At 47.2% G+C, this 19,563-nt stretch overlaps 3 protein-coding genes across 4 annotated transcripts in view; 2 read left to right on the top strand and 1 right to left on the bottom strand.

The window, feature by feature from the left end:
• The window catches only part of LOC310689518 (uncharacterized protein), an 86,029-nt gene extending 68,845 nt beyond the window's left edge, over positions 1 to 17,184 (bottom strand). The window contains exon 1 of the mRNA XM_083467317.1: positions 17,110 to 17,184. The gene's annotated coding sequence lies outside the window, so the exon portion shown is untranslated. The remainder of the gene's footprint in view (positions 1 to 17,109) is intronic.
• On the top strand, positions 369 to 13,608 carry LOC310689308 (uncharacterized protein). Its single transcript, XM_083466864.1, has 6 exons — positions 369 to 743; positions 5,818 to 6,316; positions 6,504 to 6,579; positions 6,812 to 6,894; positions 8,428 to 8,554; positions 9,702 to 13,608. The coding sequence occupies exons 2-6, from the start codon at positions 5,903 to 5,905 to the stop codon at positions 11,213 to 11,215; spliced, it is 2,214 nt and encodes a 737-aa protein (XP_083322990.1). The 5' UTR covers positions 369 to 743; positions 5,818 to 5,902; the 3' UTR covers positions 11,216 to 13,608.
• Positions 16,031 to 19,563, top strand: part of LOC310689260 (uncharacterized protein) — a 28,924-nt gene continuing 25,391 nt past the window's right edge. The window contains exon 1 of one of the 2 annotated variants that reach the window (XM_083466705.1): positions 16,031 to 16,634. The gene's annotated coding sequence lies outside the window, so the exon portion shown is untranslated. The remainder of the gene's footprint in view (positions 16,635 to 19,563) is intronic. The other variant, XM_083466704.1, reaches the window with a different exon arrangement.

Raw genomic sequence — 19,563 nt, 5'->3', positions numbered from 1 at the left:
ATAATTCTACCCCCTCCTCTTGTACTGTTCTTTATGTTAGATTCGGTAAACAGAGACATCCACAGACAAATACTCATTGCATTGCGAACAGCAAATGGTTGAACCTTGTCCTTAAACTCAGAGGCTCCCTTGACCAACCTCCTTGTTTTCTGCTGCTCCCCTGGGAGATACGTGGTGAAAACGTGTGTTGTTTCGTCATTTATCGTTCTTGCCTGTCATCTTTTAAGACTTAAATTTGAATCAGTAGAGCACTGAAAAGGCTTTTAAGATCACGAGCCATTCACTGCCCTGCTAAATTCTGGTTTTTTGTCTGATGGGGGAAATTTAAAGCATGGGCTTGAAAGGAAGGGGGAGTGGATCGCAATGTCTAGCCGTGGGGGGAGGGCGCGGGTTGTGCTTTCCCTCCCCCTGCCAGCTTTCCCTCTTGTTTTTTTGCCAAGGGAGGGAGCAGCTCAGAGCCCAGCCAGGAGGGTACCCCGAAATACGCAGCGCACGGGGCTCCTCCTGGGCGCCTGCTTGGCAGAGGGGAAGGGCGAGCTTGGGGCGCTTGGCTTCGCCAGGGGGACAGGGAACGGAACCGGATTCCTAGAGAGGACAGAAAGAAAGGCGGGGGGGGACCAGGTCCTCCCGATCCAAAGCCCCTCCCTCCCCCTCCCTAGTCACTTCCTGCAAGGGGGGGCGGTGGATGTTTGGTGTGTCTCCTTTGCAAGCTTCGCTGCCTGGGGGGCTCCTGCTGCAATCTGGTGAGTCTCCTCTCTCTCTCCTCCCTTTGGGCTGCAGGGGGGCCGTGTTCAGATCATGCGCGCCCCCCAGGGTCCTGCGCCCCCTCCTTGCTCTCTGCAAAGCCAGGGGGGAGGGCGGTTTTGCAGGAGGGCTGCAAGCCTGTCCTTCCTTCATAGCAAAGGCTGCTCACCGCTTTGTGGGGAAGCCATGGCTTTCATCCCCCCAGGCTTGAGTTTGCTGCAATAGCCGAGGAGTCTCCTGGGGGGCCAGAGCCCAGTCTAGTCCTGTGGAGTTTCAGTCCGTCCGGCTGGAGGATGCGGACTGAGTGCTGGGATCAGTCTGAGCCCCTCTTGGAGGATGAGAAAGAGCAGGGAGGGGGGGCTGGCTGGGCCAGGGAAGGGGCAGTGCCTCCCTGCAGGAGTGGGGGCTCCCTTCCTGCTTGGAGGAGGCGGGGTGAATTCCCTGGATTCAGAGATCCTAACTAACTCCGGGCCAGTGGCTAAGCTCCCTTTCCTCAGCAAAGTTCTTGAGTAAGTGGTCGCTGACCAGATCCAGGCGCTTTTGGAAGAAACTGATTTTCTGCATCCATTTCAATGATCCAGATGCAAGCGAACCCTCCCTTGTCCTCCAGTTAGAAGGAAAGCTTTCCCCACCACCCGTTCATCAGGCAGGGGTCTTATCCAGACTCCTGGCTGACCCAGGTGCGCCCGTTCAGACATGCAGCCTCTCAGGTGTCCAAATGGTCTTCTGAGACTGACCAGGAAGCCCTGAACAGAGAACCACCAGAGGTCTCCCCACCCAAGGAATCCAAGACCTGCTGGGAAGGGAGGGGACCTTGGGAGGGATGGGGGCATAGCTGTCAACTTACAGATTTGAAAATAAGGGACCAGCAGCCTTGGAAATAAGGGACCAGCAGCCTTGGAAATAAGGGACCTGCAGCCTCACCTGTTCCAGGCACTCCAGTCTTCCTGTCCTCCTGCAGTCTGGTCAAACTCATGCTGGTAGCTTCGAGAACACTGTCCAACGGGTGAGGATTTGCTGAACTAAAAATTTGAAAGTGGAATGCAGAAAGGGGAGATATGAGGAGGTCGGGGAAGTAAGTTTTAAGAAAATAAGGATTTGAAATTATACTTGTTTTTTCTTAATAAAAAAATTCCTTCCAGTAGCACCTTAAAGACCAACTAAGTTAGTTCTTGGTATGAGCTTTCGTGTGCATGCACACTTCTTCAGATACCACACTTCTTCTTGTTTGTGTTTGTTTGCATTGTTGTGTTTGATTATAAAATTTGTGAAACTTTAATAAATATTTTATATATAAAAAAAGAGAACACTGTCCAACCAACTTTGTAACCAGAGGTTCAATGAATAGAATCTGAATCACATGCACCACAAGGCCTATGCAGCCTCAACTTAAGATGGCTCCCCCGGCTGGCTTTGCACTGCAAAGTTTGCAGCAGCACGTGCAACAAAATGGCGTCCAGCATTCAAGAATCCCCTCAGCTTGCATTAACTAGCCACACACACACAGCCTCCCCCCCGCCACGAAATCGCCAGTCACCCACCATTTTAGTCAACCAGCTCCTTTCTTTCCCCCCATAAGTCAATCGAAGGAGCCTCCAAAACAAATTCAAAAGCCCCCCCCCCACGAGATCTTCTTTCCTTTTCCCCCCACCATGTGCCCCGGTTCCAGACAAACCTTTTCGCCGGCAAGGGTGAGTGGGCAGTCGATGACGTATCCATCCGATTCCGATCCGAGCACTCAGCACAGGTATGTTCAACTTCTGAGCCCCTCTGAGCCAAAGGCAGAAAGCCCAGCCAGCAGCCAAACGAAGCCTCAAGGAAAACCACCGTCACCTCTCGACTGGGAAGTGCTGAGCAAAGGCGAGTCCCCAGGGAACGCAGCCGATTTGATCAGCACAAGGCATGCAAGCTCCACCCCCCAGTCGTTCTTAGACTTCTTATTGGGTGAGCAACACAGCCAAGCAACACAGTTGGAGCATCCCTCCTCCCTGGCCGGCAGGGAGGGAGGGAGAGGAGCTGCTTCCTTTGAAATTTAAGGGACATCATTTAAGGGACATCCATCAATAAGGGACAGCAGCGGGACATGGCGCTGGAATAAGGGACTGTCTCTCCAAATAAGGGATGCTTGACAGCTATGGGTGGGGGTGAAAGAGGCAGCCCCCCCCCCAGTGCTGAGAGTTACTGGGAGACCCTCTTCCCACCAGCTGTAATTCCTGAGTTCCCTGGCAAGGAGGACGGTTGCCTAGCCACTCCAAGGGAACCTCTCTAGCAACGCTCAGCACCCTTTACAAACTATGGACTCTTTAAACGGGTCTCATCCTGCTTTACAGATGCAGCACTGGGGGGGCTTGTGAGTGTATGTTGTCTTTTTGGAATAAGTTTTAATTGAGTTTTATAATAACAATCATGGGAATAATGAAGGATACAAAGAAATTGACCGAGTCTTCTCTTGTCATTTGTATATCACAAAAATGGCACAATAAGTTTATGGGAATATCTACAACATATAGTTCATTATTAGAGGTCAGACAGTGTCTTAGTTCTTGGTTTATGATAGAAATGGTTCTACAATAGGAGGTAAAAGGCTTAACTTGGTTTCTGTACCTTCCCTCTCATTCGTTTACCTAGTTATGACCGGGGTTACAGTTACTTTTAATGCAGCGCAGCTTCCTTCTCTGCCTCATACTTTGGTTCCTGAGCGAGGGGCATTTTTTGTCCGTCCGCCTCTCTCTTAACCTTCCCACTCCTGAGGGATTTCCCACAGACCCAGGGGATCCTCGCAGGCCTTGTTCTTGGTTTGGGGGGGGTCTCCTTTTCCTAGCAGATCTCTCCCCTCCTGACTGGAAGGAGACCCTGCTTTAGTCCGTCTTCCCACAGCTCCTCCCTCTCCTGCCTCCTCAGACTCAGACCTCCAGATTAATTCCTGCCTCCATATTCTCCCCAGACTCTCCACTGGGTCATATTCCTATCTAAGTTGCTGCGAGGCTCCTTCGCCTCAGAAAAACCCTCTCCCAATCCCCACCTCCCCTCTCAGATCAGAGCCAGTTCTCCCTCAGACAGAACCTCTCTGAATAATAATAATAATTATCATTATTATTATAAAACAATAATAAAATCCCCCCCTCCCCTCTCAGATCAGGCTCTGTCAAACTCTTTCCCTCCTCGGATTTTCCCTCCAAAAGGGCTGGCAGCCAATCAGAAAGAGGGAGAGGCTCCCGCCCTCTGCTGGAGCCTCAGAGGCACTGCAGCCCCACACTCTGCTCTGGCTGGGAGGGGCCTAGAAGGGAAAATACCTCATGGGAGCATGTGGGTTTAAACAAAAGGAGAAAACTAGGAATAAGAAAGGATACAAAGAAATTGACTGAGTCTTCTCTTGTCATTTGTATATCACAGAAATAGCACAATGTGTTTATGGGAATATCTACAACATATGGTTCATTATTAGAGGTCAGTGTCTGAGCCTGAGGAATATGTTTAAACAAAACCAGAAAAGGGGGAAGCATCTGAAGAGGGGGGCTTACAGACACAGCAGGAATGTGAGCCCTTCTATACAGTGGTGCCCCGCAAGACGAATGCCTCGCAAGACGGAAAACCCGCTAGACGAAAGGGTTTTGCTTTTTTTGAGCTGCTTCACAAGACAAATTTCTCTATGGGCTTGCTTTGCAAGACGAAAAACGAAAACGTCTTGCATGTTTCCTTTTTCTTAACACCGTTAATACAGTTGCGACTTGACTTCGAGGAGCAACTCATAGAACACGGTGTGGTAGCCTTTTTTGAGGTTTTTGAAGACTTTGGTGATTTTTGAAGCTTTCCCAAAACTTCTTTTAAACTTTTAAAACTTTTTTGGGGGTTTTTTGGATTTTGGGTTGGGGTGTTTGGAATTCAAGGACTTGGTGTTGGGGAGGGGTTTGCAAGAATCTGGAAGCTTGTGTGTTTTTTTCTGCATTTTTATGATTTTCTGTGACCATTGGGCCACTCTGCTGTTTTTTTTAAAAAAATCTGGATTTGAATTTCTGTGTGGTGGGTGGCTGGGGGAACAGTTGAGTAGGGGTTTGCAAGAATCTGGAAGCTTGTGTGGTTTTTTCCTGCATTTTTATGATTTTCTGTGACCATTGGGCCACTCTGCTGTTTTTTTAAAAAAATTCTGGATTTGAATTTCTGTGTGGTGGGTGGCTGGGGGAACAGTTGTGGAGGGGGTACTTCAGCAAGAAGCAAAGAGTGGAAGAGGAACCTTCTTCGAGTTGTCCCCCAGAGTCTTAGAAAATGTACTGTACACTTTGTTGATTTTTAAATGTTTTTCTGTCATGTTTAGAAACTTAATTTATTGTTCCTTCAATTTTTGAAATGCTCTTTACAGTATGTGTGACTTTAAAGAGCACTTAATAAACTCTTGTACCAAATTTGGCTTTGTTTGGACTTTTTTGACCATAGGAACGCATTAATTGAATTTCAATGCATTCCTATGGGATTTCGTGCTTTGCAAGACAAAAAATTCGCTAGACGAAAAAACTCACGGAACAAATTAATTTCGTCTTGCGAGGCACCACTGTACTTGCTTTTTAGCACTGTTCTTTGGCCCTCAGACCTAAGAAAAAGGGACTCCTCCCCAGTAGTGTGTCTTGAGAACATTGGAGAATCCAAATGCTAGAAACTGAGGCAGAAGCAGGAAAGAAATAGACCCTGAATTGGGGGAGGGAGGGAGGGAGAGCAACCCTAGAGGACCCCAAAGTTGGCAGGTTGGCTGGCTTCTGTCTCTTCTCAGGAGACAATGGAAGAGAGTTCTTTGGGGAGGAAGTCAAAGGGCAGGAAGGGTGCAGAACCTGCTGTGGCTGAAGAGGGTTTCATCCAACAGAAATTTCCAAGGTTTCCTGCACATTTTGTATAGTAACTTTTCTTCTAGGAGGACTAGATGCTGACTTCTCCTTCTCCTTTTTTGAAGGCAGTTCAGAGTCTGGGCTGTAGTCCAGCCCAGCCCTGGTTCTTGACAAGACTAATCCATGCTTGCTCAGAGAACTTTGTCATTCCTGTGGCCATGTATCAGTTTCATAACAGAACAATGTATTTGCTTTGTAGGATTTGTACACACTTAGGACAGACGGAACGCGGCAGAAGAACAAGGGCTTTCTTCTGATCTCTTGGAGGCTTCCTGAGAGCCCAGATGGATGAGCAAGACTCAGCTGGCCATGAAGCAGGAAGAGGCCATGCCATCAACACTGGGAGCAGTGAAGGATTCTGGGAAAACTCCGTGAAGGAGATCCTGTGTGAGGAGGACACCTTCAGCTCAGATGCGCAGAGAAAAAAGTTCAGGCAGTTCTGCTACCAGGAGGCCAAAGGGCCTCGAGAGGTTTGCAGCCGATTCCACCACCTTGACCGTCGGTGGCTGAAGCCAGAAAGGCACACGAAAGCTGAGATGCTGGACCTGGTGATCTTGGAGCAGTTCCTGGCTGTCCTTCCGCCAGAGATGGAGAGCTGGGTGAGGGAATGTGGAGCGGAGACCAGTTCCCAGGCGGTGGCCCTGGCCGAAGGATTCCTCCTGAGTCAGGCAGAGGAGAGGAAGCAGGCAGAGCAGCAGGTGAGAGAGACTGTCCTCTGGATACTCTCGGGCTCTGAACATGAGAGAGAGTATCCTGAAACTCCCCAACCTTTTTTGGAAAGCACCTAAGGAATGATATCTGATACCCTAAAGTGCATCTCCCATTCCTGTTCTATTCTTTCTCTCCATTCTCTGTTTTCAATCTTTGTTGCTTTTTCATGAAAAGGATCTGTTTGCAGAAATGGACCCGTATTCCACTGAGGAAGAGAAGACTCCATTGGACACGAAAGAAAGACCAGTGGGTAAGGAGGAAGGAGCTTTTTCTCCATTTCATCACATTCTGTAGATTTTGAAACTAACCTGTGGGTTCTTTTCATCTTTTGGGGAAGGACACTTGGAGCCAGGAGCTCAAATGTCAAAATTAATTCAGTAGGTGAGACTTTTTCTGAGGCTCATCTGTAGTTAGAGATGTACTGCTTCACTGCTAAGAAAAGCATACACTAATGGCCAGCCACTTACTTCTGCCTCTCACAGGTAACAGAATGATGCCAGGAAGACCTCCCCATCCATCTTTGCATGGTGGCAGAGGAGAAATAGCAGCTCTGGAGCCAGATCAGGTAGGGAGAATGAAGGATTTTTGGGAAAGAGGTTTAGAGATGGGGCACCAAGGGTTCTCTCTCCTCCTGTTCTTGACTTCTATCAAAATTGTCCTTAACAAAGGCTGTAAAGGTCATTCCAGAAGGTTTATGTACTGTGGATTATGAACAACCACCTCACGTTCACCAGCTTTCTGAATGATGCTAGTATTACCGTATTTTTTGCTCTATAAGACGCACCAGACTACAAGACGCACCTAGTTTTTGGAGGAGGAAAACAAGAAAAAAAATATTCTGAATCTCAGAAGCCAGAACAGCAAGAGGGATCGCTGCGCAGTGAAAGCAGCAATCCCTCTTGCTGTTCTGGCTTCTGGGATAGCTATGCAGCCTGCATTCGCTCCGTAAGATGCACACACATTTCCCCTTACTTTTTAGGAGGGAAAAAGTGAGTCTTATAGAGCAAAAAATACGGTATTTATCAGTAGTTGCAGTTTTATTTATCAATTTAACATTTAATGCGAAGATAAGCTTCTAAACAATTGACAAACCATTAAACCATGGCCAGAATTCACCTCACGAGTCCCATCAGTTGCATTATAGGGCTTCCCCCCTCCTTGTGGCCCCCTGCACCCCTGAAGTTGGCTTTAATGGAACACTCCTGCAGGCCCCATGACCACCTCCGGCAACTGGAAGAGCTACGCAGCATTCCCGGAAAGGGATCCTGGTGTTGTGGGACTCACAGCTGCTCTCTTGTGAGCACCCTGTCTAGCAGAGTAAAAGTAGCGCAGACGGAAGAGAGGAGGTATCTGGGCATACCTACTTTATTTCTACTAATTACAGATTAAAGAACATACCAAACACGTATGAGGGGAGCAGCCCTCATACAGACATCCAGTCTTGTCGCAAGACAGAGCAGAAAGAAAAGGTACAATAGTACCAGAGATGGAAGTCACACAGACAGGCTTCCTTTTTTACAGAACAGAAAGTAAACAATACAATCAGATGATCCTTGCAATGGGAGGAGTGAAATACTAATATCCTCCCCCATTTCATGATAACCATTGCAATATCTAGTACATCAGCAATCTATGTACATATACATCCAGTTGTTCTCTGTTAACAACTTTAGACAACAAATCAGCAGGAATTTCCTTCCCTGCCATGTAGGACACATTTATGAGTCCTCTCTGGATACAATCCCTTGCATGACATAGCTTGATCTGCAAGTACTTGGTTCTTTAGGGCATGGTGAATGTTTCCCCGCTCCAGAACAGTAGACGGGGAGAGGAAAGGGTGGAATGCTTGAGCAGAGAGAATGATCCGAAGAACACCAGATGAAGTTCCATCCATTTACACAAAGATGAATACCCATCATTAAAATACACAATAAAACAATTCCGTTTAGACCTTAAAATGTGCATCCATAATTAAAATGTGCAGCAAAACAATCCCATTAAAACAGAACAGCAATGAACAGGCAGAAAGCAGCAGAGCACTCTGTTGTAGATAATCTGTTGGCCGTCTAAGAGGAAGACTTTTCTCATCTTCTTTTAGGGTCCAGTGTGCTTTGAAGATGTAGCTGTTCGTTTCACAGATGAGGAGTGGGCTTTGCTGGATCCCGACCAGAAAGCTCTGCATAAGGAAGTCATGGAGGAGAATTGTGGGATCATGAACTCTCTCAGTAAGGCTCCCTGTTGGATCATGATGTGTTTTGAAATTCAATACGTATCTATATATGATGGACCTCCAATATTTTGATGGAGCTCAACAGCACCACCTACAGCATCTACGATTCTGACACCCTCACAGTGAACCCTGAATGAAGGGCTATCTACTCTTTTGTCTCTGAATATTCTTCCTCCGGTTTTGCCTTTTAAAACCATGGTTGGGCTGGTCTGAACTATCTGGGCCTTCAGGGATGTTATGGAAATTGAAGAAACTTCTGTCACGTTTTCGGTTTCTGTATTTGCTTCTGTCAGTTTTTCATTGACAAAAGAGATGACTGACATTGGTAGGGTGTGAATTCCATGATTCTGCAGAACAAAATCTGTCCCAGAATAGAACCAGGCTTTTCAAATCCCACTGTCACGGACTGGCTGGATGTAGAGGAATGGTGGGAGGAACCAGGTGGGAAACCCCCAAGGGAATAAGGCCCAGAGCCCGGGGAGTGGTGGTTGGACAACCATGAGTTGTCAGAGGGAAAGGAGGAAGAGATTGGGAGGAGGAGGTGTTGGAAGCTGAGGAAGTAACAGGTTTTAGTGAGCAGGGGGAGTCTGTGGCAGAGAGGAGTCCGGAAGTAGAAGCTGAAGAAGAGGGAGGCCAAGAGGCACAGACAAGTCAGGCTGGTGATGAAGCCAGGGTGTCTCGCCCTCCTGCTGTGGTAAGCTCCCTTACCCCCCTCGTCTCTCTGAACTAGAAGAGGTATGAAGAAGAAGGAGCAGAGACAGTTGTGCTGGTGGAAGGGAAGGACCCATAAGAAGAGGAGGCTTAGTCAGTTAGGGGAAGGCAGGGACTTGAAGTTGTTACGACTTCCTCATAGTGGCATAGTCTACTGGGAATGGTTTCTGTGCTCACTGGGCCTGACACTACTGAGCAGCCTGTTTGTTTTCACTAAAAGGTAACTTCATTTATTCCATGTGATTTATTGCTGATCCATTCCTGACACTCAGGTCCGATTAATGCCTGACAAAAGCAGTGAAGCCGGTTGTAAGACCTTACATTTAATTCCCTTCTCTTCTTCCTCTGTCCCAAGCATTAATTAGCATTGTTCAATAACCGAGGGTTGCATTTCTTCCTGAGTCTGTAATCTGTTTCTGTCTTTGTTGCAGGTGGTAATGAATTGGAAATTAAAAACGAGGGAGACCATGACAATGTCTACACAATGGAGAAGCGATGTAAATATACAGAGTGTAAAGGGAACTTTAGTCAAAGCTCCCATTCCACTTCCCTTCAAATAAATCCCTTTGGGAAGAAATCCTATCAGTGCTTAGAATGTGGAAAGAGCTTCACGCAGAAAGAAAGTCTCATGACCCATCAAAGAATTCATACAGGGGAGAAACCATATAAGTGCCTTGAATGTGGAAAGAGCTTTGCCTGGAAGGAAAGTCTCACCACTCATCAAAGAATTCATACAGGGGAGAAACCATATCAGTGCATGGAATGTGGAAAGAGCTTTGCCTGGAAGGAAAGTCTCACTTCCCATCAAAGAATTCATACGGGGGAGAAACCATATCAGTGCTTGGAATGTGGAAAGAGCTTCGCCTGGAAGGAAAGTCTCACCACTCATCAAAGAATTCATACGGGGGAGAAACCATATCAATGTTTGGAATGTGGGAAGAGTTTCAGTCAGAGTGCCCATCTCACCACCCATCAAAGAAGTCATAAAGGGGAGAAACCATACCAGTGTTTGGAATGTGGGAAAAACTTTACCCAGAAAAAGAGTCTCAGATCTCATATAAAAATTCATAAAGGGGAGAAACCATATCAGTGCTTGGAATGTGGAAAGAGCTTCAGTCGGAAAGAAAGTCTCACTTCCCATCAGAGAATTCATACAGGGGAGAAACCATATCAGTGTTTGGAATGTGGAAAGAGCTACAATCAGAGATCCAATTTTAAGTCGCATCAAAGGATTCATACAGGGGTGAAACCATTTCAGTGCTTGGAATGTGGGAAGAACTTTAGTCAGAGTGCTATCCTTAAGACACATCAAAGAGTTCATACAGGGGAGAAGCCATTTCAGTGTTTGGAATGCGGAAAGAACTTCAGTCAGAAATTAACTCTTAGTTTCCATCAAAGAATTCATACAGGGGAGAAACCATATCAGTGCTTAGAATGTGGAAAGAGCTTTAGTCAGAGGACCAATCTCACAGCCCATCAAAGAATTCATACAGGAGAGAAACCCTATCACTGCACGGAATGTGGAAAGAGCTTCACCCAGAAGGAAAGTCTCACGAACCATCAAAGAATTCATACGGGGGAGAAACCATATCAGTGTTTGGAATGTGGAAAGAGCTTCACTCAGAGATTAACTCTCACTTTCCATCAAAGAATTCACACAGGTGAAAAGCCATATCAGTGCTTAGAATGTGGAAAGAGCTTTAGTCAGAAGCCCCATCTCACAGTCCATCAAAGAATTCATACAGGTGAGAAACCATATCAGTGCTTGGAATGTGGAAAAAGCTTTACCCGGAAGGAAAGTCTCACTCCCCATCAAAGAATTCATACAGGGGAAAAACCATATCAGTGTTTGGAATGTGGAAAGAGCTTCACCTGGAAGGAAACTCTAACTTCGCATCTGAGAATGCATACCAGTAGTGGTAGCAGTAGTCATTACTGTCAGTGACCAGTATCAAGATAAAAACACCAATTACAAAATTGAATAGTTTAGAACAAAGTTGAGTAGAACAAAATAAAATAGTATAAAATCACATACACATAAAAAGTTGTTCTAGTTTGTCATTTTTCTGTCAGAAAGAAGTTCATTCTGAAATGGACACTCTAATCAACAGGTTTACAGAGACACTCAGAAAGGAGATTGACTTGATAAGTCACAAGACATCAATAAAACCTTTTCTACCGAACTCATTGAGAGCCAAAGATAAGGTTCAGGAAATGAGCTCTAAATCACAAGAGTTTACAAGGCAGAAGCTTGACAGTGGAATGAAAGAACAACATCATTTAGTGCTTCTATTGAATAAGGTTAGCCTTACTGCCATATTTTTCTATGTATAAGACCATATTTTTGTTAGGAATCAAGCCTTTATCAGGAAAAACTGGCCACTCTCCAGGCACCCGGCTTGATCTCCGGTTGACCTCCCTGTCTGCATTCCCCGGCAGGATACAGGCTAGGTCGCGATAGGCGATCCTTCTCGGCGTGAGAAGAATACCCCCCTCTTTCCTGCCCCCCCAGGCAGGGGAAAGAGATAGATAGAAACGTATTTACATGCCTTTATTTCTGTCTTTGCAGCGTTACAGAAAAACACGTCTGCTCTCTTCAAACTCCAACAGCTGAGAGACAAACTCCTCCTGTACTTCCTGTACAGCTCATATTACACTCTGAGCTAATTCCGGTGCTTCGCACTGTGAATAGACTGTCCCTCTGTTTCCCACGGAACAGTCCCAACATTCCCATTATGTTTTGCTTTCAAGCTAGCAGCTCGCGGCTGCATTGCTTCTATATCGTAACAATTATTTCCTAAATTTTTCAAGTTTAAAATAAGGGGTCACCTTATACACGGATAGTGCATAGTGCATTTTCTTAATTTTGGGTTAAAAAAATAGGGGTCGTCTTAAACATGGGGTTTTCTTACACATGGAAAAATACAGTATATTCTGGGTCAACTGGCCAAGAGACATATGAGGACTTTATCAGGGGATCAAGTGGTCATATAGACTTAATCAATGTGGATCCTTCAAACTACTACAATCATGCTCAGAGAGTATTACTGTCCTTTAGGACCCCCAAAATTCCCTCACTGCTACATCGCACAAAGCCTATGTTGATTTCCAAAGGAATTTTCCCAGTATGAGTCTTTTAACAACCAGATTTTATCACCGCTAATTCTTCACTTTAAAGAGGCCAGATCCCAGAAATATAAAAGGACTCTAAAGAGGAGAACATAAAGGAGCTTAAACAAATCGTCTCAAAAAGATTTGATCAGCTGTTGGGAACCAGAGGATCCAATTAAGAATAAATATGCCCTAGAGGAGAATTTGATCGTCCCACTTAAAGATTGCATACCAGGAGAATCATAGAAACACAGTGGGAAGGGGCTACAGGGGCCATCTAGTCCAACCCACTGCAGTGCTGGAGTTTCAACTAAAGCATGCATGGCAGATGGCTTCTGGTGCTGCTCTGCCTTAATGGAGGCAGCTCCCACGACAGCGGGAGATTGTTATTGAAGGAAAAATAAGGATGATTGAGGGTAATTATCCTTGCAAATTCCCCCCAAGGGCAGGGGGAACAGGCTCCACTCACAGTTCGTCTCTGTACATAGCTCTTGCTCTGGCATGGAATGGAATGTGGGAGGCAGGGAGTGCAAAAGAACTTTGCCTGCCAATGACCCTCCTATGCCGCCATTAGGAAGCAGAGGTTCTACTGTTAATTACAGTTTAATTTGGACTACAGTACAGGTGCGTGCAAGAAGAGATGTAATCATAAACTGTGCAATTGAATCAGCTGCAAGGCTGCTAAGGTCTGAACCTGAAAGAAGACTTCAATCAGTGTAAACGACGGTGTGGGGAGAGGGGAGTCTATGGTCTTTAAATAAAGTTTCATTTTTTACAGATATGATTTGGCAACCCGCCCTGAAATGCTAGTTCAATTGTGTATGTATAGGTGAAGCTGGATTGCAGTTATGGAGTATAATACCAAGTGGAACTGTGTGTGTTATAAAGAAAGAAGGAAAAAGGAAAGCTCTATTCAGCAGAAGGTTTATGATGGAAATTTAGAGCTGACTTTCCTATTCTCTATTATTTGTGGACTGAATGCTAAAAAGACTTGGAATTTAATTTAATTGGAAATATATTTGCTTATTTTTGGCTGAATGGAGAGATGAAAGGAATCTGTGGACTTGCCAAGGAAGGTTCATTACTGAACTATTTGAAGTTTTCAGATCACTCTCCCTCCCAGGCTGAGAGAAAAAAGGCGAAACAGGATATTTACTGGAACAGTGCAATTTTTGCAGCTGCTGTCAAAGTTGCAAAACAGTGAATCACGGGACGGAGAAATTGAGATTTCTCCGTCCCGTGATTCACTGTTCTGCAACTTTGACAGCAGCTGCAAAAATTACACTGTTCCTTCTGAAACCACAGTGGGATATTAGCTCCTCCCAAGGCATGATGGAGAGCAGCAACGGCTGGGGAAAGATAGATGTAATATTTTACAAGGACAGGAAGGAACACGGACAGAATAACACACACAGGAGGACATAGTTGGAATGCTTCACCTACAGCTTTATAAATAATTTGATATTAACACGAATGGATGTTAATATTGCAGTTTTGTAGAAGGGATTGTTATTTCAACTGGGGTGTAATTGAGATGAATAAGATTTTGGAATGCAGAAATAAAGTAAATCATCAGACCATCAATTCTAGTATGCGGGAGGTCACCTAAGTGATATAATTTGGCATTTGAATGATTGGGATAAGTAATTGTATTATAATTTGGCATTGTTATAATGAGGCTTTCATTGAATTAGTGTAATTGAAAACTAATAAACATTATTGTAAAAAAAGAAGAAGCATGCATGACAGATAGTCATCCAACCTCTTGCTTAAAAACCTGCAAGGAAGGAGAGTCCACCATCAGAATGTTCTGCCTGATGTTTAGTACGAACCTTCTTCCTTGTAACTGGAAGCCATTGATTTGGATCCTACCCTCTGGAGCAGTAGAAAACAAGCTTGCTCCATCTTCCATGTGGCTCTTGATCATCTTGGTCACATGTTCTAGCTTGCCAATATCCTTCTTAAATTGTAGTGCCCAAAACTGGACACAGAACTCTAGGGGAGTCTGACCAAGATAGATTAGAGCATGACTATTTCTTCCCTCAATCCGGGGACAATGCTTCTATTGATGCAGCCTAGAATAGGATTAGCTGTTTTTGCTGCTGTATCACACTGCTGAAGAAAAGTGAGAGTGGGTGAATGAAAAGCCTTGTGAGTAGTACATGGATGTTCTGTCCATGGGAAATTGATGACCGCACCAGCAAGAGGACTTCCATAGCGCCCAGATCCTCAGCTATCAGGATGGGGTGGTGGGGGGGAGGCAGAATCAGCACCATGGAGAGGGACAAAGGAGTCTGCTTCAAGACCACAGCTTGCAATCCTGCAGCAGAGGCAGAGCAGTTATCTCAGCCCTGGCCTTGAATCTCCCTGACTTCTGGTGGGAGGGGGTTCCACAGGGAGGGTTGTCTCAGCAGTGGCCTGGAGTTCCCCAAGAATCTGGCTTGCTATTGGCTGACTTGAGGCCCCACCCCCTGAATGCCACACCTGGGCAGTTAAAGGACCGTTCCTCCTCTGTAACCACTGGCTTCCTCTTGGTCCCTAAAGTGGGTGATACTGCCCCATGAAGGGTTTTTTCCTGGGGGGCACTAAGAAGCAAAGGTGTGGCAGTGTACACAACTCTCAGACTCTGAAGAACTTCCATTGCATAATCAAGTTCATTGGTTTTGTGTCGTACTAATTAAACTATGTGCATTTGATTTTGAGTAAATATGCAGCTGTTACCATTTAGAATCTATTGTGTTATTATCTTCCTTAGTGTGTTGTGCAAACAGCTATTCTGAATAATGCTTTTATATGGTAGGGGGCACTGGGGAGGCCTGGGGGGCAGTGGCCGAAAAATGTTTGGTGACCTAGGATCTGGAGTTTCAGGCTCAGGATTTCTCCCCAGAGTCCCTCAGTCCTCTGAGGAGCCTGTGGACCAGTGGATTGAGGTGGCAGTGGTGTCTTCCTGGGCTTCAAGGAAGGAGATATAGGCTCCCGAGACTCTGGCTTCTCGTGGGATGGGTCAGGGAATGAATTCATTTCTGGGCTGCCATTAATGGAATACTCTGCCTCTGAGGATTCCTGGAAAAGGGGGAAGAATTAAACTTATAAGCTAAAAAGCCTTGTCCCATTAGAGTCTTTGCACTGGCATTTCTACCTATCCTGGGGAATCTGGGTCACTCTACCTACAGAACTGATACCTGTGCTTAGTTGAGGAAACTCCTTGGCACAAGAAAACTAGAATGGAAATTATTTAGCAGTTTCCAAACAACGATTGATACTTCATGAACTGAGGTAGGGTACCTCTCACGCAGGGGCCTTATTTCAACTCCGATAACTCTTCAGTGTGAGCACAAAACTTACATCTGATGTGGAAAGAGCTGTAGCCTGAGCAAAGACTCTTGACCAAAGGACTCCTGCTGGAGAGGAACTATTTACATTCATTGCGTGAGAAATTGGCTTGTGTTCAACCGAGCGCTGTAGGGGGTCACCAACTGGGCACATGCGGGTGCCATGGCACCTACTAATCTTTCCCAGGTGCTCCTGTGCAGGTGCCCCAGACCCTGGTAATTCTACCCCCTCCTCTTGTACTGTTCTTTATGTTAGATTCAGTAAACAGCAAATCGTTGAACCTTGTCCTTAAACTCAGAGGCCCCCTTGACCAACCTCCTTGTTTTCTGCTGCTCCCCTGGGAGATACGTGGTGAAAACGTGTGTTGTTTCGTCATTTATCGTTCTTGCCTGTCATCTTTTAAGACTTAAATTTGAATCAGTAGAGCACTGAAAAGGCTTTTAAGATCATGAGCCATTCACTGCCCTGCTAAATGCTGGTTTTTTGTATGATGGGGGAAATTTAAAGCATGGGCTTGAAAGGAAGGGGGAGTAGATCGCAATGTCTAGCCGTGGGGGGAGGGCGCGGGTTGTGCTTTCCCTCCCCCTGCCAGCTTTCCCTCTTGTTTTTTTGCCAAGGGAGGGAGCAGCTCAGAGCCCAGCCAGGAGGGTACCCCGAAATACGCAGCGCACGGGGCTCCTCCTGGGCGCCTGCTTTGCAGAGGGGAAGGGCGAGCTTAGGGCGCTTGGCTTCGCCAGGGGGACACGGAACGGAACCGGATTCCTAGAGAGGACAGAAAGAAAGGTGGGGGGGGGGGACCAGGTCCTCCCGATCCAAACCCCTCCCTCCCCCTCCCTAGTCACTTCCTGCAAGCGGGGCGTGGATGTTTTGTGTGTCTCCTTTGCAAGCTTCGCTGCCTGGGGGGCTCCTGCTGCAATCTGGTGAGTCTCCCCTCTCTCTCCTCCCTTTGGGCTGCAGGGGGCCGTGTTCAGATCATGCGTGCCCCCCAGGGTCCTGCGCCCCCTCCTTGCTCTCTGCAAAGCCGGGGGGCGGGAAGGCGGGTGGTTTTGCAGGAGGGCTGCAACCCTGTCCTTCCTTTACAACAAACGCTGCTCACAGTTTTGTGGTGCTCAAAACTCTGCAGATTCCAGCCACACCATGGATGTTTCTTGAGGCTCTGGGTGTAACATGAGGCTATTTTATCTCATGCTTGAGGCTTTATGTGTTGTCCTGGATGTTATTTTGATTACTTTTCGTACTGCTGCATTTCTATGATTCTGTTAGACTTTATCTTATTTCCATGTGTAGCGGATTCACCCTGCTAACTGCCCCCCATTAAATATAGCAGACCCACCTCATGGTACGCAAATTACACCCCCCAGTCTCTCTCTCCCCCCCCATGCTCCTTCTCCCCACCTCATCTGGTTCCACAGACGCCACTTCTCCTCCGCCACCAAGAAAAGATGGATGAGGCGGTCTGGCCAGAATCCCTCCGCCGCCATCTGTGAGACAGAAAGGTGAATGAGAAGTCAGGGGCGCATGCTTCTGTTAGACCAGACATGTCTAAGTAGAGACCTTGTTAGTGTACCTTGTTAGTGTACCTTGTGAGTAGGGACGGGGGTTGCACTGTGATCTAAACCACAGAGCCTAGGGCTTGCTGATTAGAAGGTCAGCGGTGAGCTCCTGTTACTCAGTCCCTGCTCCTGCCAACCTAGCAGTCCGAAAGCATGTCAAAGTAGATAAATCAGTACCGCTCCGGCGGGAAGGTAAAGGGCGTTTCTGTGCGCTGCTCTGGTTCGCCAGAAGCGGCTTAGTCATGCTGGCCACATGACCCGGAAGCTGTACGCCGGCTCCCTTGGCCAATAAAGCGAGATGAGCGCTGCAACCCCACAGTCGTTTGCAACTGGACTTAACTGTCAGGGGTCCTTTACTTTTTACCTTGTGAGTATCTTATGTGAGGGAAAGCTTGTTGATTTAGAGTCTTAGGAAGGAGCTGAACGAACAAGAACAGTTTTATTTACAAAAAAATAAGATTGTGAAACAAAATTGGGTCAGGAGGTGCGTTCTCCTTAACTTCTTACTTACCGTATTTTTCGCCCCATAAGACGCACTTTTTCCTCTCCAAAAATGAAGAGGAAATCGGGGTGCGTCTTATGGGGCGAATGCCTGCAAGCCTCGCGCGCCCGGCAGGAGGTCCCACCGGGTGCGCGAGGCTTGGGGCGGCAGCGGACTGCTTGCGCACCTAGAAGCTTGGGGCGTGCTGAGCTCAGCACGCCCCAAGCTCCTGGTATAGCGCAGCGATCCACTAGCCCTGGGAGAGCCCCGCGGCTCTCCCAGGGCTAGCGGACTGCTCGCCGGCACGCAGAAGCTTGGGGCGCGCTGACCTCAGCTTGCCCCAAGCTTCTGGATTAGCGCAGGGGTCCGCTAGCCCTGGGAGAGGCGCCCGGCTCTCCCACGCTAGCGGAGACCTTGCCGGCACGCAGAAGCTTGGGGCGCGCTGAGCTCCGCACGCCCCAAGCTCCTGGTATAGCGCAGCGATCCGCTAGCCCTGGGAGAGCCCCGCGGCTCTCCCAGGGCTAGCGGACTGCTCGCCGGCACGCAGAAGCTTGGGGCGCGCTGACCTCAGCTTGCCCCAAGCTTCTGGATTAGCGCAGGGGTCCGCTAGCCCTGGGAGAGGCGCCCGGCTCTCCCACGCTAGCGGAGACCTTGCCGGCACGCAGAAGCTTGGGGCACGCTGAGCTCCGCACGCCCCAAGCTCCTGGTGTAGCGCAGCGCACCTGGGGGGGAAATAAAATTTTTTCCCTTTATTTCCCCCCAAAAAATCTAGGTGCGTCTTATGGGCCGGTGCGTCTTATGGGGCGAAAAATACGGTAAACTAAATATAAATGTCACTGTGGTATATGCACAGCTTTTCTTAAACTTCAGTTGCTAAAAGCTCACTTGTTGTACTTCAGTTGGAAGTTCAGGATTCAACCATAGGAGGTAAAAGAATCAACACGGTTTCTGTTCCTTCCCTCTCATTCCTTTACTTAGTTATGACTTTTAATACAACACAGCTTCCTTCTCAGCATAATACTTTGGTTCCTGAGCGTCTCTCTTAGCCATCCCACTCCTGAAGGATTTCCCACAGACCCAGGGGATCCCCTCAGCCCTTGTAATTCGTTTGGGGGTCTTCTCTTCCTAGCAGATCCCTCCCCAACTGACTGGAAGGAGAACCTGGTTTAGTCTGTCTTCCCACAGCTTCTCCCTCTCCTGCCTCCTCAGACTCAGCCCTCCAGATTAAATCCTGCCTCCATATTCTCCCCAGACCCTCCACTGGGTCGTCTTCCTCTCTAAGCTGTGAGACTCCTTCTTCTGGCTAGAGAGATTCTCCTCAGATCAGAGCCAGTTCTCCCTCAGACAAACCCTCTCCCAATCCCCCTCTCCCCTCTCTGACCAGGCCCTGCCCAACTCTCTCCCTCAGAAAGGGCTCCTCGGATTTTCCCTCCAAAAGGGCTGGCAGCCAATCAGAGACAGAGAGAGGCTCCCGCCCTCTGCTGGAGCCTCGGAGGCACTGCAGCCCCCACTCTGCTCTGGCTCTGAGGGAAAATACCTCATGGGAACATGTAGGTATAAGCAAAAGCAGAAAACCAGGAATAATAAAGGATACAAAAAAATGTTGTGTCATTATCACAGAAATAGCACAATATGTTTATGGGATTATCTACAACATATGGTTCATTATTAGAGGTCAGTGTCTGAGGAATAGGTTTAAACAAAACCAGAAAAAGGGGAAGCAGCTGAAGAGGGGGGCTTACAGACACAGCAGGAATGTGAGCCCTTCTATACTTGCTTTTTAGCACTGTTCTTTGGCCCTCAAGCCTAAGAAAA

This window comes from Podarcis liolepis (assembly GCF_965112155.1).
Source record: "Podarcis liolepis genome assembly, chromosome: 12".
NCBI classification, from domain to species: Eukaryota; Metazoa; Chordata; class Lepidosauria; order Squamata; family Lacertidae; genus Podarcis; species Podarcis liolepis.
Note: the sequence above shows the minus strand (reverse complement) of the source record. Positions and strands in the feature narration are given on the sequence as shown.

Bases quoted from the DNA above. Each gene is read 5' to 3' on its own strand.
- LOC310689308 (XM_083466864.1), top strand. From the start codon at position 5,903: ATGGATGAGCAAGACTCAGCTGGCCATGAAGCAGGAAGAGGCCATGCC. The intron at 6,895-8,427 runs GTAGGGAGAATG...ATCTTCTTTTAG, and splicing joins CAGCTCTGGAGCCAGATCAG to GGTCCAGTGTGCTTTGAAGA. The intron at 8,555-9,701 runs GTAAGGCTCCCT...TCTTTGTTGCAG, and splicing joins TGGGATCATGAACTCTCTCA to GTGGTAATGAATTGGAAATT.